Source organism: Condylostylus longicornis, unplaced genomic scaffold (assembly GCF_029603195.1).
Source record: "Condylostylus longicornis isolate FDR11 unplaced genomic scaffold, ASM2960319v2 ptg000048l, whole genome shotgun sequence".
Lineage (NCBI taxonomy): Eukaryota > Metazoa > Arthropoda > Insecta > Diptera > Dolichopodidae > Condylostylus > Condylostylus longicornis.
The window spans coordinates 13374946-13397116 of record NW_026578017.1 but is presented as its reverse complement, the minus strand read 5'-3'; the positions used below and the strand labels follow the sequence as shown (position 1 = coordinate 13397116).

Sequence of the window (22171 nt, the reverse complement as noted above, 5' to 3'; positions counted from 1 at the left end):
CACAAAATTATAAAGTCTCAAAGAAATAAAAATTTTTAGGGTAAATGGCTCCGGTAGTTTAGAGATTAAAAAAAAAAATTTGTTTTAGTAAGGCAAAGTATGTATTTGATAACGAGTAGATTGTTTTCGTTCGAGTAGATTTGCAGATTTATACAGCTTTCGTAACAGTGCACCGCGGCCGCGTATAAGGAACAGTTGTGCCCCATCCTCTAAGTGCGACACATGTCCTACACTCGCTCGATTTCCACCTTCCTGATGAAAGCGAGAACCCTGTTGGGCGCGGAAGACTGTAAGTGACATATTTACACTTTGTTCAGAATTTGACTATTGCGTACTATGGCAAAAAATTGCATTTTCACAATTTTTAAGAGCTAGAGCGGCGAATACGAGAATCTAAATGAAAGAACCTATTTTAAGAAATTGTGTTAATAAATTATGAAACCTAATTTTTGCAAAATATTAAAAGAGAATATCGATTTAGTAATTGAAATATATTTACTTCTACAACATGATTTTCGGAAAATTATAAGTTTTGTACAAGAGATCATTATATATTAAAGATTTGTTCTTTATTTTGGAGTATAAAACAGCCCACAGAAATATTTTTAATTTAACTTTTGTAGTTATGATAAAATAAATACGGTTAAGTTAAAAATTATTTTAATGTTTTATTTATTATAAATATACGTATGTGTATATATGTACATGCAGATATCAGAATCTCTTTGTTATTCTCTTTGTCAGTATCAGAATAGACCTTGTAAAATAATCAGTTTCTTGGTATAAGTATTAGCCCTCAGCGGTATATAAAATTTTTTTAAGTGAAATTTTGCTTTTAAGTTTTGTTTTTATAATTTTTAAGAAAAAAGCATTAACAATAATTTTAAATATAGCCCACATAAGGTTAAATAAAGAAAAACTGTGTAGGACCATGGCATATAATAAACAAATAAATATATTTAAAAACAAATTGAAGGCTTGCAATTTGGACCCACTCAGTTCTGTATAATATATACATATATACACGTTATGTACATTCGTATAATCTGTAAAATTTTCATGTATATTATTTACTTGCTATTTTATATATAAGGTTTCATTTTGGAATGAAAAATTCATGAAAATTGAAAACTTATATTTATTCAATTGAATTAGGTTGAATCAATTTTCATTAAATGTACATACATAAATACATGTACAAAAACAATAACTCTAAAACAAAAAGAGAAAAAAAAACCAGAAAAATAATAATAAGGAAAATGAAATTCAATTTTTTGTGCCTCCAATCCATAAACGTTATATAAAAATTTCATTAAATATTTTAGTATGCAAATTGAAACTTTCATTTAAATTAATATTTAATTTAGATTTTGCTACTCTTTATTAAAATTTAATAATATTCATTAAATAAACGTTTATTTTTATAAAAATATTTTTATGTTTAAATGGTTATTTAATTTGAATAATTAAGTTTTATACTTTTCGTTAATTAGGGTAAAATTGCATTCCTGTTTATTTTTTTGGGTAAAAATTTTTTCGGTAATTTTGTCTAGAGAATAAAATTTAATATTAAAAATTAGTGTGCTGCCTAATCGGTGTATTGTATCAAGTGAAATTGAAAAATATAATCTATATGAGATGGTGGGGTATCAAAAATTAACTTGACAAAATAAATAAAATTAGGACATTAATTTTAAAAATTATTTTAGGATCAAATAAAATTTTCAGTGTTGCGATTATGCTGCGATGCTGAATGTATTTAGCAATGTTCAGTTTTTCAGTTATTATAGTTAGATTTCAGCTAAATTTTGCAGCATTTTGGAAATATTTAAGTAATTAATTATAAATTAATTTAGTTAAATAAAAGGGCGAATAAATAAGAAAGTTCAATGTGAAGTAAATGGTTTTGTTTGTTCTTACTTTGAACTAAAAATTTATTTATTAAGTGTTTTGGAAATTAAATATTTAAAAATGCTATTATGATAAAATTTTAAATTATATTAATAAAAGCTTGGATGCTTTAACTTTAATAGTATTTCTACTTTTCCCATTTACTCGATTAGTGTTGTAGTAATAGCAAATTTAGATAAAAATATTATATTTAGATTTTTATATCAGTGAATATTCGTAAAACGCATAACTTGATGCAGTTTTGTATGTATAGTTAATGCAGTAATATAGTATTAATAGTACGATTTTAGTTTTAAAATAAGAATGGTAAACTTGAATATGAGAATAGTAAATTTCAATTTGAGAAGAGCTAAAGTGAAAATAAAATAAATCTTCCTTACGACAGTTTGAAATTCATATTAAAATTTATTCTTCTTATACTCAAGTTCATTATTTCACATTGAATTTACTATATTCTAATGTTGAAGTTTACTATTCTTATTTTTGAAATTAAAATTGTATACAAATCTAGTATTTAATTTCCTTTACCAGAATTTCAAACTCTCTATTTTATTGGCTATATTTTGAATTTAAAAATCTATCCTTTTGCATCTTGTATATACAAATCATTAAAATCAACAGTCAATATATTTATAATCGCATAATGCATTCACAATTTAAACATGACGTGCACAAAACTATAAAAATATTAACAAAAAAACTAAAACCTTTTAATAACTAGCACGGAAAACATTATTTTGCAGTCCCTTGACTCCATTTGATTACAAAATACCTGTATACTTGTAGATATAATAAATATAGATCATATACACTTCTGAGACTAACAGTTAACATGTTTGCATTATGTTATACACTATTTTTTTTTTAATTTTATTTATTTTCAATATTGTTCACAGGGCATAAATCAATAAAATTTTAAAATAATAGAGAGACATAAAAACAACAAAATTTCAAAAAAAAAATTTTTATATTATTGAATTGGAAAAACACTATCATCGTTCTACATCTGTACATTTTGTATGTCATCGTATAAATAAAATATGTGTATACAAAAATGTGCATAATGGAAAATTGGAAAATTTTTGAAAAAAAAAAAAAAATTTTTATCTAAAAATAATCAATCAAAAATTTATTCAATGAATTTTTTTTATTTTCTTCACTATAAATAAAGCGGATTGAAATTTACGATAATAAAATAAATTTATTTTTCAATTTAATTTCAATTGAAGTTTATTATATTTTATACTTAATTTTTAAAAATATTATGAAAGGTAAAATATTTTCCAATAAAACAAGAAGTATTTCGATAACTGAATGTTGTGATAAGTGATTTAGAATTATATATGTATTATGTTTGTATAATACTAATAATGCATATAATTTAAAATATTGAATTTAAGAATATTTGATTTTCAAAAATAAAATAATTGACTAGTGTATAGTTTATTCTTGAAATATAATTATTTTATTTATTTTAAAGGCATTAAAAATATTGAATGCATTATTTCAGCTTATTATAGACCATATAAAATTTTCATTATTTAAAAATTCAAGTTGTGTGTAAGTAAATTTAATTCAAATGGAATTTGCTGAAAGCTTTAATGAATGAAATTTATAAAAACCCCAAATTAAAACTTTTTTCTTCAATATTAGGTATATCTTTTAATCCGATTGTATAATCGTCATATACTATAATCTTTCACAAAAAAAATAAAAATATTGGTAATTCGTACATTTATGTTTTTTTATAATTTAGCATTCGAATGACTTTAATGAAAATGTTATTTCATAGTTCAGTCGTAATATTTTTCCAATAATCTATAGTTTTAAAAAAATTTTTAAAAAAATTTTCAGAAATTTGCTTCAGAAATACAAAAAGACAGTGAGCTTTAACCGAAACCTTAAGCTGCTCATAGCAGTTCTAAAAGGCAAAATAAATTTTCTTGTTACATATTTTGTTATAAGAATTAAAGGGATTCTGGAAATTCATTTTGTAGCTAAAGATGACTATAAATTTACTCTATATTCAGTCAAACTATGCACCTCGTCTATTTTAATTATAATGCTTACTTATCAATATAGCCTTATGTTATTGAATAATAATATAAGGCTATTATTACAATACGAAAATACCTATTTCAGGACAAGAATAAATGAAATCATACCTCAACACCGTATAGTTTTTTTCCCATTTCATTTTCATCTTTTATTCCTCATTTGATTTTGATTTTTTATTTCAAAACTGAAACTATTAATTTATGGTCTCCGTTTTCGTTCGTAAAAAATATGATAATTGGCGACAAGAATTATAAAGTTGATTTGCAAACTTTTAGTCCTAAAATATAATTCTTTGTTTTGAAAGCGACATTAAAAATTGAACAAAATGATTTATATTTGGTTAAAGCATTCATTTGTTTTACTTTTTGATCAAATGTGTTGCAATCTGAAATTGAAACAAATAAATATACGCACATTTATACATTTATTTCAGCAGTTGAGATTTCGGAATTTATATCTGCACCACAAACATTTTGATTTTGTTCTGATGAGGTTTTTTACTTACAAAACTCAATATTCCATGTTGTATCATGGAATATTGAGTCTATCTATCCAACCATAAATAATTACAAGCTTTGAATGATTTCAATCAACATTTTTGCGAAACAGCTTTAAAATACCTATAAGAATGTCTGTAGTATATCTGTACTAACATGTTATCCTATCATATCAGTAACATTTCAGTTTGAAATGAAAGTTACAACGAAATTGACTTTGTGTATAAAAATGTATGTTTTTACGTAATAAATTAATATTTATACAAAAAGTAATAAAAACTTTAAATTTCATTTGTATTTTGAGATGAGAGACCACTTAAAATTAATATGATTTCAATTTCATTTTATTTAATAATTTAAGCTATAAATTGAAAATTGATTATTCGATTAAAACTAGGAAGATTATTTTTATTTAAGTAATAAATAAAGGACGAAATAAAAAATGGAAAATTTAATAATTTTATTAAAGTTATTGGCTGTGTATACAAAAAAAAATCAATACAAATTTACACATTTGACTTATTTTTTCCGTTTCAAAGAATTTTGAATGGACAAGTGAAAAAGTGGAAAATTTTATTTTTATTCATAGGAGTAAAAAAATTGAAAAGAAAAGTTTTGTAATTGATAGGATTTTGAACTTTTCAATATAGAGTCTAATAATATGAGTAATTGGTGGATATTTGTAAAATTTTTTCAATATTTAAAAAATAAAAGTTTTTTTTTTTTGCTTATTTTTTGTTACTTATCTCCCACTCGATAAAGTTTTTAAACTTTTTAATAAAGTTCAATATGAAATTTTGCAAAGATTTGTAAAGTTTTTATCAATTTTATTGTTGATTTTCTTTTATATAATATTTAATATAAATAAAAATGATAAAATGTACAAATTATTGCTGTATAAGTTTGCACATAAATAGACAAAGATGGGGTCGACCATTGTAAATGACTTTTTGCTAGAGATTTTTATTATTAAAACGTTTTTTTTTTATTTAGAGTTTTATTTAGAGTCAAACTTCCAAAATAATCGATGAGTTTATGAAAGAAATAAGGTTGCGATTTCCGATTTTTTTAATTTTGTTAATAGTATAGTTATTTTGTAGTAGTTGAAGTGATCTGTATGCTTTTCTCTTAAAAATATCAGTTGTTTTAAATGATATTGGCTCACCTAATACTTGTTAATTAGAATATCATATTATACATTGAATTTCGAAAAATTCGAAGTATCATGATTGTGATATTTCTAAGTATGTAGTAAGTAAAAAAATAATCTTTGGTCTGATTTCATTCTCATTTTAAGACGCGCATAGAAAAAGCGTGTATTTCAACAATTTTGTTTTGAAACATTTATTTGAAACGAAAGTAATCTAAAGACCAAATGAACTGATTTGCTGTATTCCTCTGCTTACTCGTATAATTATAATTAATTAATCCCAAAAATTGTTCTTTAATAATTGTTCATTATTATAGATTTTGCCCCATAATAGTAAACATTTTTTTTCAATTTCAAATTTTGATAATAAACTAGCAAGAAAAAAGGCAAAAAAGAAAGAAAAAGCTAAGGGCGGTATTGAAATATGCTAAAATACCAAAATAAAATACCTAAAATTACCTATTTTGAAATTCCTGAAATTTTTAGGGAAATAATTATAAATTTTTTATAAGTGTTATACAAATCTGTGCATGTAGCGTGTTTCCATGATTTGTGCAAATTCTTTCAGTATATTTTTATGTACATTAACATGTATACATATATGTATATTTCTTTTAATGCGAAGATTTTAAATTTCAGAAAAATTAAGATTTTATTTTTTAATTTTTTATTTGTTTTTTGCAAATTTTTCATTTAATATAATAGAATTTTTTTTATTTTTGTAGATTTTCGTTTAAGTATGTGCGGGCACATGAATTATAATTTTTTCTCTAACTATTGTCTCAAGTATAATGTCTTTATTAATGTTTTTTCAAAATTATTTGGACATAATAATAAAATTCAGTTCCAACTTCACTTATTTATGTATATAGATCATAAAATATCCTAAATATAATAAAGTTTTTGATACCATTACTTATTGTTTGGGTAGATTAAAATATTTATTTTGAATAATTTTTTATATTATAAAGATTTATTGCCAGCAAAAACTTTATTTTAGTGCATTAAATTAATTTTTATATAATAAAATATTTTATCGTTTTCATCTTTATAACAAAAAAAACTTTAAAATTGGCACAATTTCAATTAGTTCTGTCCAAAATGACAATTTTTTTTTTGTCAAAATCTTTACGAGTAACTATAGTTGATATTGAAAATTTAAACTACGAGTATTAGGTCATTTTGTCAATGCTTCATTTCTTACAATAATTTGTATACAAGAAAATATATATATATAGGGGTGCCTAAGCGGTGGTTGTGCCAAAAAAAAAAATGTAGAATTTTTGTGTAAACATTAAAATGTATACATATATCCTAGTAAATGCCTACAAAATCTAAATTAATTATCCGTAAAAAATTCAAATCATTCGAAAAGAAATTATTCTAAAGTAAATTCTCTTATATTCACCTGTTCTCTAAACAGATCGTCTTCTACATATTGTTTAAGAACCGCATAGAACGCGTTATAGAAATTTCATGAAACTAATGGGAAAAAAAAAGTTTTTTTTAAGAATTTTTTTATTTATATTTTTTTTTTACTTTAAATAATTTTGAAATAATTTTTTTTTATTTATTTTTTTTTTTTAAGAAAATTTTCTATTTTATTTTTTATTTTTTATTGACAGATTGTGTAACCTATACCTACGGGGGTTCTATGGGCAAAAATATAATATTATGCCTTTAAAATTGCGATATGTACAAGCACATATACGTACATACATATATTATGTGAGTACGTAACGTACTGATATTGTACATTTTTATATGTTTATAGTGAAATTTCATTATTTTGACAATGAAACGATATTCTATTTATGTATTTTATTTGTTCCGTTAGTCTTTTATACCATTTTCTATATTATATTGTTTACATACATATCTGTAAGGAAATATATGCATCGTTATAGTAAATATAATATATGCCTAAATACAAACATATACATGTACATATATTTTTTTTTTTGTTATATTATTATTATTGTTATCTAGTACTCGTATTTTAAAGAAAAGAAGAAAAAAAACAGTTTTCCATTTTGCGTCTGATTTCTTTTTATTTTTATTGCAAATGCCATTTAACAGAACGTTTATTTTCAATTGAATATCTACTTTTTATATAGGAAAAACGTGAAAATGTATTTTTTTATTAATAACAACTATAGGATAATAGAATTGATCAAATATAAATTAAAAACGTGTGGATTACAAATATGTGTGATGTATGTAAATGAAAGCGTAAATCAAAAATATTTGTATATTTTATTAAAATATATGAAAAATATTAATTTAATTAAATTACAGTTTATTACTATTGAACATTATTTCATCACTATTACTCCTTGCTTATAAGAAAAGAATAACGCGAAATTTCTATAGACCCTATTTGTTGATTTTGTATTTTAATAAAAATAATTTTGAATTTTACACATAAAATTACACATAACGTGTTTAAGTGTAATTTTAGTATATACATACATATGAAATTGTCAAATTACCTATAGTAAATAGCCCTTAAATTAAATGTTCATTTACTCGATTTAATCAGTAGTCTATTTAAGAAACATTACAACTTATATATAAGAATTTATTTAATTAAAATAACTATAGTTTTCATGTTTTTCAATTAATAAAATTGCACGAATTCAAAATTACAGTAAAAGTGTGTTATTTCACAATTTCCCAATTGAAACTCTAAAAAGAAATTATTTTCAAATTTTTTTACTGCTTTTTCGAAGTCAGGGATTTATGTAGTGTAATAAATGACCGAAATGCCTTAAATTAGGTCTAAGCTGCAAAAAATCAAATTCAGTAGTTTAATTAAAGATTACTGAAACTCTTTATGATTGCTATTTTGATTTGCAGTTTTTCTTATATAATATGGTAAATACCAAATAAATATTGAAAATTCCAATAAAAAATTTAAAATTCTAATCCTATTGGAGTTTCTATCATTCTTATGGCCGCTTAACGAAATCTTGAATAATATGCTTCTTGAATAATATAGACTATAGAGGATAATACTACTTGTATACCCTACATATCTATATATATGCATATATATATAAATATTTAATTTCCAAACATTTCAAAATCTTATATTGAATTTTTTAATACCATTACCCAAAAAAAAAATAAATAAATAAATAAATCGTTAAAAATGAATGAAAAATCTTTTATATTATACTGTAAAGGACAAAAAAAAACTATATTCTGCATACAAGAAAAAATAAAAAAAAACAATAAAAACTATAAAAACAAGACGAAAAGAGAATAAAAATTCAAATGAAAAATTTCACATTTAATATATTATTACATACCTTGTATATATGAACTTACATTTAATATAATATAGCCATATATGTATATGTACGAGTACATACAAAAATATATTAAATTCATACTTCATATACATATGTATGTTTGTGCACTATATTACTTTGCACATATAAAATATGTAATTTTTTCAATTCTTTTGCATTTTCATTGTTTACTTTTTATTAGAAAGTGCGAAAATTCGAAAAGCGATTTCAAGTATAGAAAGCAATTCAATATGTTGTATAAAAAACAAAAACAAAATAATAGCAAGAAAATAAAGAAAATGTTCTAATTTTTTTTTTTTACTCTTTGAAAAAAAAAATTTAAGAAGGAAGAAATAAAAAGGAAGCTTAAGGGATAACACATTTTTATTCCTTAAGGAATTACAATTGGTTTTGGTTTATACTCGTATATAAGTACACTCATATATGTACATATTTTATATTTATATGTGTTTTAATGTATGTGGATATGTGTACATATATAAGTAGATGTACACGTGAAGAAAAAAATGTTCTTTATAATTTTTTTTTTCTTCTTATTTTTTAAGCATATATTAAGTTTAATACTCGTTGAAATTTTGTTTTGCTTATCGTATAAAAGATTCCTTAAGGCATCTTTCATGTACATAGATTTTTTTTTTTTTTTTGCAATGGATATGTAATTTATTTAGTGACATGAATTTCTACTTCATTGCCGATTACATTTTCATATATCAAAGAATTTCATGTAACATTTATGTATAATATGTTAGATATTTGGATATAAAGTATGTATATATATATATATGTATGTCGGTTTAAATGTATGGCCCTGTTATATTAAATTACGATGAGAAATGAATAACTTAAGTTATCCTTTTTTTTCTTTTTCTTTCTTTATTATAAATGTGCGATGTCTTTTGCTTTAGTTGGCCCTTTTTTTATTTTCTTCTTATACTCGTTTTTCTTTTCCAATTACCAATTTGCACAATTTTTTATTCATTTCTTGGATTTCTTTTTCTTGAAAGATGAAAAAAAAAATTATGACGATCCTTGTGTTAAATATATTATGATAAATATATTTATGTACACATTTATATATTATACAGGATACATGAAAGTATTCTTACTTACTTCAAACACTTATTGTTATAATAATATATTTTATATACGTATGTATATGGCGGTATTATATAAAAATTGTTATTAGAATATCTTGTAATGCTAAAAACGATTCACACCAAAATAAAGCCAAATAACCAGAAAAAAAAATTAAATAAAAAAAGAATTGTAAAGGATAAAAGGACCTTCATCAATTATTGTTTTTAATAAAAACACAAAAAAAAAAAAAAAAATAAAAATTTCATCGTACATTTACTGCGTACATCTTTATTGATGAGAGGAGAAAAAAAAAATTCCAGGATAATTTTATTTTAGGATTACAATTTAAGGTTAAATTTTTCATGAATTATTTTTATTTTTTTTTATGTTTTTCTTAACTTTCATCTTTCTTCGGTTCTCTCTTTTCTTTTGCAATTTCTGATTGAAAATTATTTGGAATAGTTAATTTAGCTTTTGAAATTCTACAATCGTATTCAGCTTATAAATAAAAAGAATGATAAATTTGGCTTAAAATTATGCCATTTATATTCATAAAAAAAAAGAAGAAAAAAGAAAAAACGAAGAATATATTATGATAATAAAAAATTTCCAGGAGATCTTGATAAAATTTTTCTTTTAATTTTCTCCTTTTTTTTTCTTTCTTAAATTAATTTTCAAAGATTTAAAATATATTTAAGCAATTTAGTTAAGGAATTTTTATTAATTTCATTTATTTATTCATTTTTTTCAAATGGCATAATTCATTACGACAATTATCAAAGCAAAAAGAAAATCTTTGAATAATACATTGTTTATATGTAAGTAGGTTCATACATATATAGGATCAAATTTATTAAAAACACATTAATAACCAATTATTCAAGTGAATTCATATTAAAATAAAGTTGGGTCAAACCAATGGTTTGTATTGTAGCACTTTTCCCTTCAACAAGTGAAAATTCTGCTTTTAAATACAGTCTATGTATACCTATCACACTATAAAAATTATTTTCATTCATATACAAAACTATTACTAGGATTGCATATATTTAGGATGACGCATATATGCAGTCTTTGAATTAAAGCAAAAATTAACATAAAAAGGGGTTAACATAATGCTCGATTTTAAGGGTTAATTGTGTGAGTTAAGAAAAATAATTATATTTTTTAGTGTCATGGAATTTACCGTTAGCTTTTTGCGTTTATAAAAATTTGGAAAAGCTTGCGGTTTCGGAAATATAGGGTGTCAAAAATTCAAATTTTACGATTTTCAAGAGGTGATAACTTGAGAGGGGGTGGAGATGGAAAAAAAATTTCTTCTAACGAAATGAACTACTTGTTAATGTCTAAAAGTCCCTAAAATTTCAAAGTTCTAGAATATAGGATCTAGAAGAAAAACGACATCAAAAATTTGGAAAAAAAGGACTTTAGATAACGGTAAATTTCAACGGCCATTTTGTTTTTCTAAAGTTTAACTATAGCATACTGCGCTAGGGGAAGCAAGCCGCTGCCTTTCTGCGTTTGCGAAATTTCAAAAATGCTTATGGTTTCATTGCAACAAATATTTAAAAAAGGCCACTTTTAGGGTTTTGGGGGGGTATAACTTCTAGAGGGGGGGAGATAGGTAAAAATTTTGTTCTACGAAAATAAGTTTCTAGTAAAGATCTATGTATATATAAAATTTCAGCTTTCTATCTTCAAGGGTGTAGAAGTTTTGTAAACAGACACACGGACGGACGGACGGACGGACGGACGGACGGACGGACGGACGGACAGAGTGAAACTAATAAGCACTTTTTTCAAAAAATTTTTTGGAAAAGTGCTAAAAAAAGGAATTATAGTAAAAGAAAAGCATTATTTATGGGGGAATTTTCGTAAAGGATATGAACCAATTTTTATTTATAGGCTTCAGAAACTTATGCTGGTAATTTTATTAATGTAAAATGTAACTAAATAATAATATGTGTAGTAATATGTGTAACATAAAGATTAAAAATGTTGTTTCGAATTTGTTAATATCGCCTAATTTCATCATAATAAGATGAAATGGATATTAAAGGTTTTGTATGGAAAATGTATACTTATATAAAATGTTATTATTGAACCGTTTAAATAACTACATAAAATATATTAAATAACAATATAATTATATTTGTACAAACTGTTCATATAATAACTCTGTCTTCTAATAAGATGAAATGGATATTAAAGGTTTTGTATGGAAAATGTATACTTATATAAAATGTTATTATTGAACCGTTTAAATAACTACATAAAATATATTAAATAACAATATAATTATATTTGTACAAACTGTTCATATAATAACTCTATATAAATGACATTACAATTAGAAGTTGGTGTATTTTTCTTAAAAATACTACCCAAACTTAAAATAAGCTGAATGTTTGTAAACTTGAATAGTGAAACACTTTTATCAAAATTTCAGATATTTTATAAGTATACTGTAATTAAAAATTTAGTATAGCTAGAAAATGTTTAATTCGAGCTTGTGTTCATATATCGTTCGTCGGCTGAGTGCTATTTTGATCCATACGCCATGACTTTTGAATCGAGAAAATCGTGTTTGAAGTTTAATAACAGTTTATTTCAAAACTGAACGATGGGATTTCTTAAATTTTTGTTATTAGTTTTGTTATTAGTTTTGTGCAATTTCGATAAAGGGATCCAGAGCAAATTAATTATTAGAAAAGGTCTAGTGCGATTTTGATCCATATCCACATATCATGTACGATAACAATTGTTTTAAATTCAAAGGCATGCTTTAAACAAAACAAAATTTAGCAATATATTTTCGTATTAAAATTGAAACTTATAATTTGAAAATATTTAGAATATAAAATTTAATATTAAATATCAATAAAGTTCATTATAGATTTACAAATTATTATAAGCTTAATAAGGTTAAGGTTAATTTGTAGTGAATTTATCTTGTAATTTGTCATTAACGTTCAACAAAATTTTTAGGAATTTTTCACAATCATTTAATCCTACCTTATCTATTAGTGGATTTAAAAATTTTAATTATTTACGTTAATCATTACATATTCCATATCATAAAAATGTCCTTGTTGCATTATAGTTCCATCTTTATATTCCAACCATTCTTTTTTTTTGGAGTGATAATTTTATATTAATTTTTCTTTTAAATTACAAAAATAAAATAAAATATAATTTAAAATACAATTGGATTGATTATCTTATTAAAATATTTAAATTTTATTTATTAATTTTTACATAAAATTATGTAGATCCTTGTACTATTCATAATATTATTATTATTATTAATTTATTTTTATTATAATTTACTTTTTTTTTCTTTTATACTTTCAGAAATAATTTTCCATCAAAAATCATCCACCAATTCTATGCATGAAATTTAAATTAATAAATAATAAAACTTAAAAAATAAAATAAAACAAACAAGGAAAACAAGACAGGAAAAAAAAAAGAAAATAAAGAATACCTGGAAATTTAATCATAAAAAAAGGATAAAAATTAAAAAACAAAAATTTATTAAAAATATATGATGTTTGGTTCGAAAATTCGATCATGGATGGAAAATCACATAGTCCGACCACGCAAAAAAGGAAATAAAAATAAAAATGGTTCCAGGTATTTTGAAATGGTTCCACAAAATCTTTTATATATATATGTATATTTTTATTATTTTAGTTTAAGAATTTTCGAAAATTATTTTAAACCTACATAGCGACTTTGTTATATTTCTTATTATAATATTTTATTAAATTCGTTATACTATATGACTACAAAAGTATGTGGCACATATTTTATAATATCAGATATATAATATTAAAAGAATTAAGATTTGAGTTTTTCATCTTAAAAGTATGCTCATATAAAAAGTATATTGAATTTTATGTAGATATTATAAATTTAATAACCTTGAAAATTGTAATTTTCAGAGTATAATACAGAATATTTATAGCAGAGTAATTGAATTTTCATATTATTTTCTTACAATGTATATGTATATAGGCTAATATAATACGTTTCTCGAATAAGAATAAGGAATTAAAATTTTATATTATTATTTATTATACTTTCCTAACATAGGATACTATTAATTTTTGTAGAGAGAGCTTCCGATATTATCGTAGGAATTTTGTTGAAATTTATTTCTTAATCTTTTTAAACTAAACAACCGAAATTGTTATACATGAAAATAGTAAATTTAATACGGATGGAAATATTATATAATATTAAAATTATAAATTAATATATTTACTTGGGAAGTATTTTCTAACTTTTAATATTTTTATAATTAAAATTTAAGTCAAATTTGGTATTATTTTAATTTTATATTATAGTTAAAACTATATATAAAATTTAATTAGAGTTTCATTCATATTTTTACAAATTCTCTTTTTATTTAAAAGGAATAGAAAAATTGTGTGTTTTAAACCTTAGGTTGTTTAGAATCAATAAAAAATTACTATATCATGAATTTTTGAACTAAATAAGGAAATATTAATTTTAACGAACAATCAAATTTTTGACATCATATTTGATTATCATTTGAGTAAAACCAAATCGAAGTTTTTAATTTAATCTTGAACATGGGCTGCATTTCCTTGAAGTTTAATTAATTTTTCTGAGGAAGAAAAAATTTTTAGTAAAATACTTTTCAGAGCATGTAAAAATATATTTGAGAAACTTTTTTTTTTAAATACAGATATTAAAAATCATCGAAAGACAAAGATAGGGGGATACAAACAGTCGTCAGACCTTTCAATAGTGGGAAACTTTTGACCAACCTAAAATCTCTCCTTTAAGTCGAAGGCTTCAATATTTACATACTGTTCCAAATGCGCCCCATGTTTCATGGAACAGCTTACTTTCTTCACTTACAAGTCCCTACGAATGTCCTAATAATGAATTCAGTACCTATCAGGGTGCACCTCTATTACAAAGTGCTTTGTTCAGGAATATGTGCATTTTTAATATAAACCTGGAAAAATAACAAGTTCAATTTATATTTACTATATTTTTTAAATTAAAGGTAAATTTCTTTATTAAGACAGAATTTGCAGTTACCTATGAACCATAAATGTACTAAAAGCATATTTCAAATGGAATTGAAATTTATTATACCTATATACATCGAACATTTTATGATGACAATATTTTATTATTTTATTTTTTTATTAATAAGCGAAAAACATGAATGAATAATAAAATGAAAATGATAATATCCAGATTTAAAAAAAAATGAAAAAAATATTTTTTTTTTGTTCGTTTCTCATATATAAAATTTTCAAATAATATAAAATGCACTATCAGCAAATTATTTAATTTCGCAAACCAAACATTTTGGTTTTATAAATGTATGTGTGAGTTAAATTGATATTCAGAACATTTTTTCGTTAATTTAACGTTAGATACTCGTATATACGCAAATAATGTCTGGTCTGGAAAGTGCTTATATAAAATACATGACTTTAATACGTGATTTGGAGAAATAAATATACTTTTTTTGTCAATTTTCAATTTTTATTTGAATCAGAGATGGTATTAGTCAATTTGGGTTTTTTGTTTGATTCAAAATTTCAAATGATTCAAAAATTTGGGTTTTTTGTGTTAATAAAATATGATCTAGTATCGAGTTTGTGGAATTTTCACATACATATGTGTATAGCTAGTAGTTAAATACAATGAAATATGAAATATATTTTTAAAAGTTTGTAATTTTGTGTAAAATTAATTCTTTTTTAAATTAAATTTTTAATGAAACTCAACTATAAAATGTAATTTTTAAATTTATAAAAATATTATGTGATGAAATCTCATGGTAACTATAATAATGAATTGTGACTTGCACATTTTGCAATAGAGAGTATTTATTATCATTTTAAGTTGAAAAATTGCATCTAAAATTAAGATATACATGGAGACTATATTAATTCAAATAGTGACAAGTTAAAACTATACATTGCAAAGTTCTAGCTTAAAATATTAATAACAATGTTATGATTTTTCATAAGCTAAAATGACTGCATTTTGTTCAAATAATAACGTGAATGAAAATTCATCTTATAAATTTTGCAAAATAATGCAAAAAATTGTGTTTATTTATTTAGCATTATTACTTACTTTACTTACTTAAAACCACCAAAGTACAATTTTAAAATTCAAGTAATTTATATATTTTTTGTTGATGTGTGCATTTTTTTGATCTGATGTTCATTATTAAAAAAAATAAACTTCGCACATCATACCTAGTACATATTATGTATACTATAATATAGTAATGACACTATTTAATTTAAAAAATGTTATAAATTATCAGATTATTGAGGTTAAGTTGTTTATAATATAAAAAAAAAACAACCAAGATGTTTATGAACTAAAGTTATCTAAATTATTTATTTAACCCGTTCAAGGTATGGTAAAGAACCTTATACGTGTCTTATATCGTATACACTTATTTTTTTATCATTGGTTTTTTGCTATCAAAATTAATAAAATCTTTAAATAAAATAAAAATCAAGAAAATTGGAACGATTATTATTTCATTCCATTGGGTCAAGAATATAAAAAATGTTTGAAAATAAAATTAAATAATAAATAACACAGAAAAAAAAAGATATAAAAATGCTTAGTCAAAATATTGTCAATTGTGGCTTTATTTACTATCAATTCAACACTTCTTAGCAACAAATTATAAGTATAGCCAAGAGAAACATTGACAAAGAGTGAAAGAGTGGAGTTAAAAAAAAAGTAAAACATTAATAAAAAATAAAAGGAAAAAATAAAAAAAAAACGAATAAAATTCCACAAAAGTTAAGGGATTTTTCCTAACATTTTCTTGAATTTTATTGTATTTTTTATTCTTGTTTTTCTTCTTATATTATTACCGTTGTGTTACATTGTATGTATACGTATATTATTTCGGACTGACTGGTGATAATATAATTTACTTTTATTGTATTTTTTTATCTTTTATCTTAATATACTGATTTTCTTCTATTTCGAAAATTTAAGTAAAATTCCACAAAAAAAAAGAGTGTATATTTTATCTTTTAAGATTGTTAAAATTGTTGGGGGTTATGTTTTTATGTGTTCATGTTTATTTTTCAAGTGCCCTAGATATTATACTTTTATATAAGTATATATATTCATACGCACATATGTATAAAATATATTATTTAAAATTTGATATTATTAAGCTACATTTCTTCATACAAGTACAAATTTAAGTATAAAATTCAGGATTACCATCCGATCATTAAATTCTTTTTAGAGCAATATCATTTTTTCTTAAGTTAGACATCATTTGCACAATACCTTCATTTTTTTAAAATAAAATCTTTGCGAACCGTTCCAGATCTTCAATTGAAGTTAAAGAAAAAAAAGTTTCGAACCAAATCGGACATCAAAAAAAAAAATTAATGACATGCACAATGATGTACGATGTCATAAGCTGTATGAGGACTTAGTTATTGCGCCAAGTCATATAGAATTAATTGAAGCGGAGAATACATTTTCTGCCATGGAAGTAGCGTTACTGTGCGATGCCTATTAAATTGATTTTTTGATTGAAATGTTTTTTTGTTAACTTTGGAATTTCAATTTTGAAAAACTTCAGTAGCATAAAAAAATTTTAATTTTGAAGATATTTTTGTATGTAAAATTTAGAAATTTTAAAAATCTTATTTTGAAATTTGTTCCAAAAATATGAATACAAAACCTTCATTTTGAAAATAAATCTTCACTTTTGGCAGTGGTGATCGAGACATACAGCCTAATAGTGTATCTCGCTTTTTCTTCTCAATTGTTTCAATTGGATTTTAAATTTTTTCAATTGGATATTTTACATTTTTTCTCAAGTTATAGACTGGGTCTATTATTATTTTCGAAAACAAACCAATTGCTTTTTTGATTAAATAGCAGTTTTTTTGTTTATGACACTAGGTTATCGTTTCTTCTTGTAAATATTTTTATTAAAGCTGGAAATCTTAATGTAATGTATCCGCACGGCTAACTAAAAATCATTTACAAGTTATAAAAATTATAGAGAGGGGGTTGACGGATAATCAAAAAATCTAACAATCCATTCCTTACATGTATGCATATTGTGTATTTTTATAGTTCACTTTGAAATTGTAGCTTTCCTGATAAGAGCACTTTAGGGAAATGAAAAAATCGTATATAGCGAAATATAAAAAACAAAAATTAAGAATATAAAATGAAAGATAAAAACTAGAAAAATTAAAGCAGAATATTCAAAATATACACAATATTAAATTTACTGGCCATTACAAAAATTTTAGTAGATCCATATAATTACACACAACAAGATAACTTAAAGATTTAATAAAAGATTTAAATTATGTACTTGGAAAAGAATACCGAAAATTCTTACAAGAAAATATTCGTACATACATACATATAAAAATTTTTTAAATATTTTATATATAAACTTTATTATACTTTTATTTTGCAGTTGTAACAATTCATCATCGTCATCAGTACCAACAACAAACTATAATACACAAAGTGGTTACTTAGGAACATCATACGGTATATATAATGCCGATAGTATTCCTGGACCGAATACAATGGCAGTTATTGGTAATGGAACAAACTCAGTACCAAGTCCTGCAAGACGTCATGAAGTATCACCAATTCAATGTCATGTAAATAAAATATACATACATATGTCTTTAACTAATATTGACAAAATAAAAACAATGTGAAAATATGTCCGCACAAATTAATAATTTTAGTTAAAGTTTATGGAACAAAGTTTTAGAAAATTATTTAATGGATAACCAAAAATCATTTGAAAAATATGTAAACGGTTTAGTATTAAACAGATTTGTATTAAATACACATTATGTAAAAATATTTCTAGTTTTTCACATACTAAACATTTATTTTTGATTGTCACTTCAAAATAAAATATTTAGATATTTTCAAATTGTTTTGAAAAATACATTATTTACATAAAATTATAGACATTTTACTGTGTTTAATTTATTATTAATTTACGATTCATTTTCTTATTTTTATTAGAAAACTAGCCGATTTGGTTGGCATTCACCAACACATGGTAATAAAAATCAAATAATGTCACCAAAATCCGAACATTTTTCAAGAATTCAAAAACATCATACATTAGACAACTCAAAAAATCTAATTTTCGATAGTACAGCTTATAACATAAAATCAGAGCAAGCAGTAGCACATAGTACATTTAAAAGTGGAGATCAAGATACATTACACAATATGTATAATAATAATAATAACTCCAAATCTAATAATATGCAATATAATTCGAAAACAATAGATGATAGAAATTATAAAATGAATTCATCAAATACAGCTGAAATATTGAAGAGTAAATGTTACACAAATCAACAGAATAGTATGGATCAACAATATATCCAACATCATCAACATCAACAACAGCGTAATATTCGGCATATTGAACGTGAGTCGGATGAACAAAATAACAAATTATCGTCATTTAAAACATCAGAAATAGAAAATTTGCGAAATCGTAATAAATTTGAAAACAGTTCAATATCTCACCCTATGAATCGTATGAATTCAAATAATTCGTTAGAATGCAATCAATCAATACAAATTCCCACGGATCAAAAACAATTTAAAAGAATTACCGAATTTGAACCTAGTGCCAACTCCAACAGTTGCCACCAAAGCAAAATTAATTATCAAAATAATAATATGGTAAAACTAGTTGTTACATTATTATTTTAATTTCTTAAAAATATAATTTTTAATTTTAGGATATGAAAACTTATTCAGCACTTTGCCATAATCCTAAATCAGATATGAACAAAATCAATGCATCAACAACAAAATCATCATCAACATCGACATCAGCTTTTGCGAAAACCTATAAAAAAATATTTAGTAATTCTTCAGGGTCTGCTGATCGAAGCGCACAATCTCAAATTGTAAATGATCAAAATTATGATAAACTTAATGCAAATCTATCACCACATTATTATCAACACCAAATGCAGTATCAAAATCCTGACAATTACTACTATAATGGCAGTAATAGTACTATTAACAACAATAACAATATTGATACTAATAATGCAGTTAAAGGGAAAATTAAAAAATCTGAAAGAAAACAATTAACTGAATCTGGTTACTACGAAATGGTATGTGGGGGAATAAATCCAACAGAACAAAATTCTTTAAATTCACATATTAAATCGCATCAAGCAACAATTCACCCAACGACTAAATCAAGAAATCCTTCATATGAAATTAATCGTGTAACAACAACTAACACAACAAATTATTTAGTAATGGGTTCAACAAATCTTCATAATCGAAATGGTAGACAGAACAGTATGATTGGTCCAACGAACAGCCAACAACCACCCCAGCCAAATAGTAATCACCCTTTGGCACATGTCATTAATAGCTTGTCTTCACCTGAAAGTGCCTATTCAACTGGTTATTCAACTGATGGAACATCACCAGGTAAAATTACTTGGGTGAACCACTATTTTCACAAGAGCTCGCTCCTTTATTTTATTTACTGCAATTTTTTGCTTTGTCAATTATTTTTAGGAACAACTTACACCCCGCCGGAATATTACATTAATATGCGAACTGGAACTCATTATTTTCCAAAAAATGCTAATGCATTAGGTGTTGAACTTTCTAGACAAAAGTTTGGATTAAATAAAATAGAAGAAATTTTGGTAAATTTATTTAAAATAAACAATATTGAATAAAATTTTAAATAAAATATTTCCAATTAAGTCAACTCATCATCATCGTCGTACTGAATCATATGATTTAAATCAAATTAAAATTACTCATATGGAATTAATTGATGGACAAAATTTTCAAAAGAAACATACCGAACATATTCAACATTTTGAGCAACAACATCAGGGGCGTAACAGTAGTACACCACAATTTCAAAATAATAGTAATGCATTAATTGTAAATTGCAGAGGTTATGAATGTAAAATATTTTATGCTTTTCGCAGTAACATTTTACTACAATAATCTTTTCACTATCATTTTAGCTCCTTCACCAAGGCAACGAAGTCGAATCAGAACTAATCCTTGGTACTCTACACCTGAAAGTTCATTTTCCACAAGTACATCCCATTCCGTTAAGAAAACCGATTTAGACACGAGCTCATCCTCTTCCGGTATAAAATCAAATAGCGATATCCGAACTAGTATGGTAGATGATGAGTAAGTTACGTCTATTGAGTATAATTACAGAAATTTATAATTTATCCACAAACTTTTTCTATACTTTTAGGAAATCAAAAGAATCATCTGAAGTTTCCGAAGAAGAATCTGAAAGTTCCTCGACAGAGGTTGAAGTTGATCTTTCCAAAAAGATTCAACTGCGCGAAAAAAATTTTAAACAGCAAGATGAAAATGGAATGGAGAATTCTCGGCCACTATCAACAGATCAAGTTTTTAACTCTGTTGATTTTACAAGCAAAAGCCAAAATGTTAAGAATCGCCCTTATAAGAATGATAATTTTTCGATTCAACAAGATAGTGACGAAGATACAACTTTAAATGAAATGATGGGAAAATTTGACGAAAGCTACATATATGAAAAAGAGACTGATATATTAAGGTAAAAACCTAGAACATTTAGAAATAAAATTTTGAGTTTAAAAATTGATTCATGTACGCGTTTTTTTATAGCAATGACTCTGATCCAACTCATTGCAATTCAGATATAGATACAGGGCAAGATGCTGGTGATGAATATGACACAGAAGATCTACTTGATATCGACTTCATTGATACCGGATCGATACAAGAGATTGTTGAAAAATCTGAAGTATGCAAGAACACTGGCAACTGCTCTTATTATATATTTAATCCAGAACGTCGAATGTCTAAAAATAGAAGATCTAGGAAAACGAATGAGGAAATAGTAACAAATATTTCGAACAGTGGAAAACGGAAAAAACGTCTTTTGAAAACTCGAAAGAAGAGCTGCGAATCTAAAGAGAGACAAGTATCACCTTTGAAAAATAAAAGGGAATCCCGAAGCGTCGGTGGCACACCAGTATGCTTGCGTCGTCGAATATCATCCAGGGACAAAAAACAGTATATTTAAAATTTTTTTTTCTCTGACTTAAACAAAG

At 23.9% G+C, this 22171-nt stretch overlaps 1 protein-coding gene across 5 annotated transcripts in view; it reads left to right on the top strand.

Moving 5' to 3' along the window:
* LOC129610751 (putative uncharacterized protein DDB_G0282133) overlaps positions 1-22171 on the top strand; it is a 49712-nt gene that overhangs the window by 25257 nt on the left and 2284 nt on the right. For 4 of the 5 annotated variants that reach the window (XM_055523439.1, XM_055523438.1, XM_055523436.1 and 1 more), the window contains 9 exons: positions 13365-13646; positions 18499-18691; positions 19071-19748; positions 19808-20519; positions 20610-20743; positions 20805-21012; positions 21077-21251; positions 21322-21651; positions 21723-22133. In XM_055523439.1, coding sequence (XP_055379414.1) covers positions 13558-13646; positions 18499-18691; positions 19071-19748; positions 19808-20519; positions 20610-20743; positions 20805-21012; positions 21077-21251; positions 21322-21651; positions 21723-22133 — 2930 coding nt within the window. In that variant the 5' untranslated portion in view covers positions 13365-13557. The remainder of the gene's footprint in view (positions 1-13364; positions 13647-18498; positions 18692-19070; positions 19749-19807; positions 20520-20609; positions 20744-20804; positions 21013-21076; positions 21252-21321; positions 21652-21722; positions 22134-22171) is intronic. The other variant, XM_055523441.1, reaches the window with a different exon arrangement.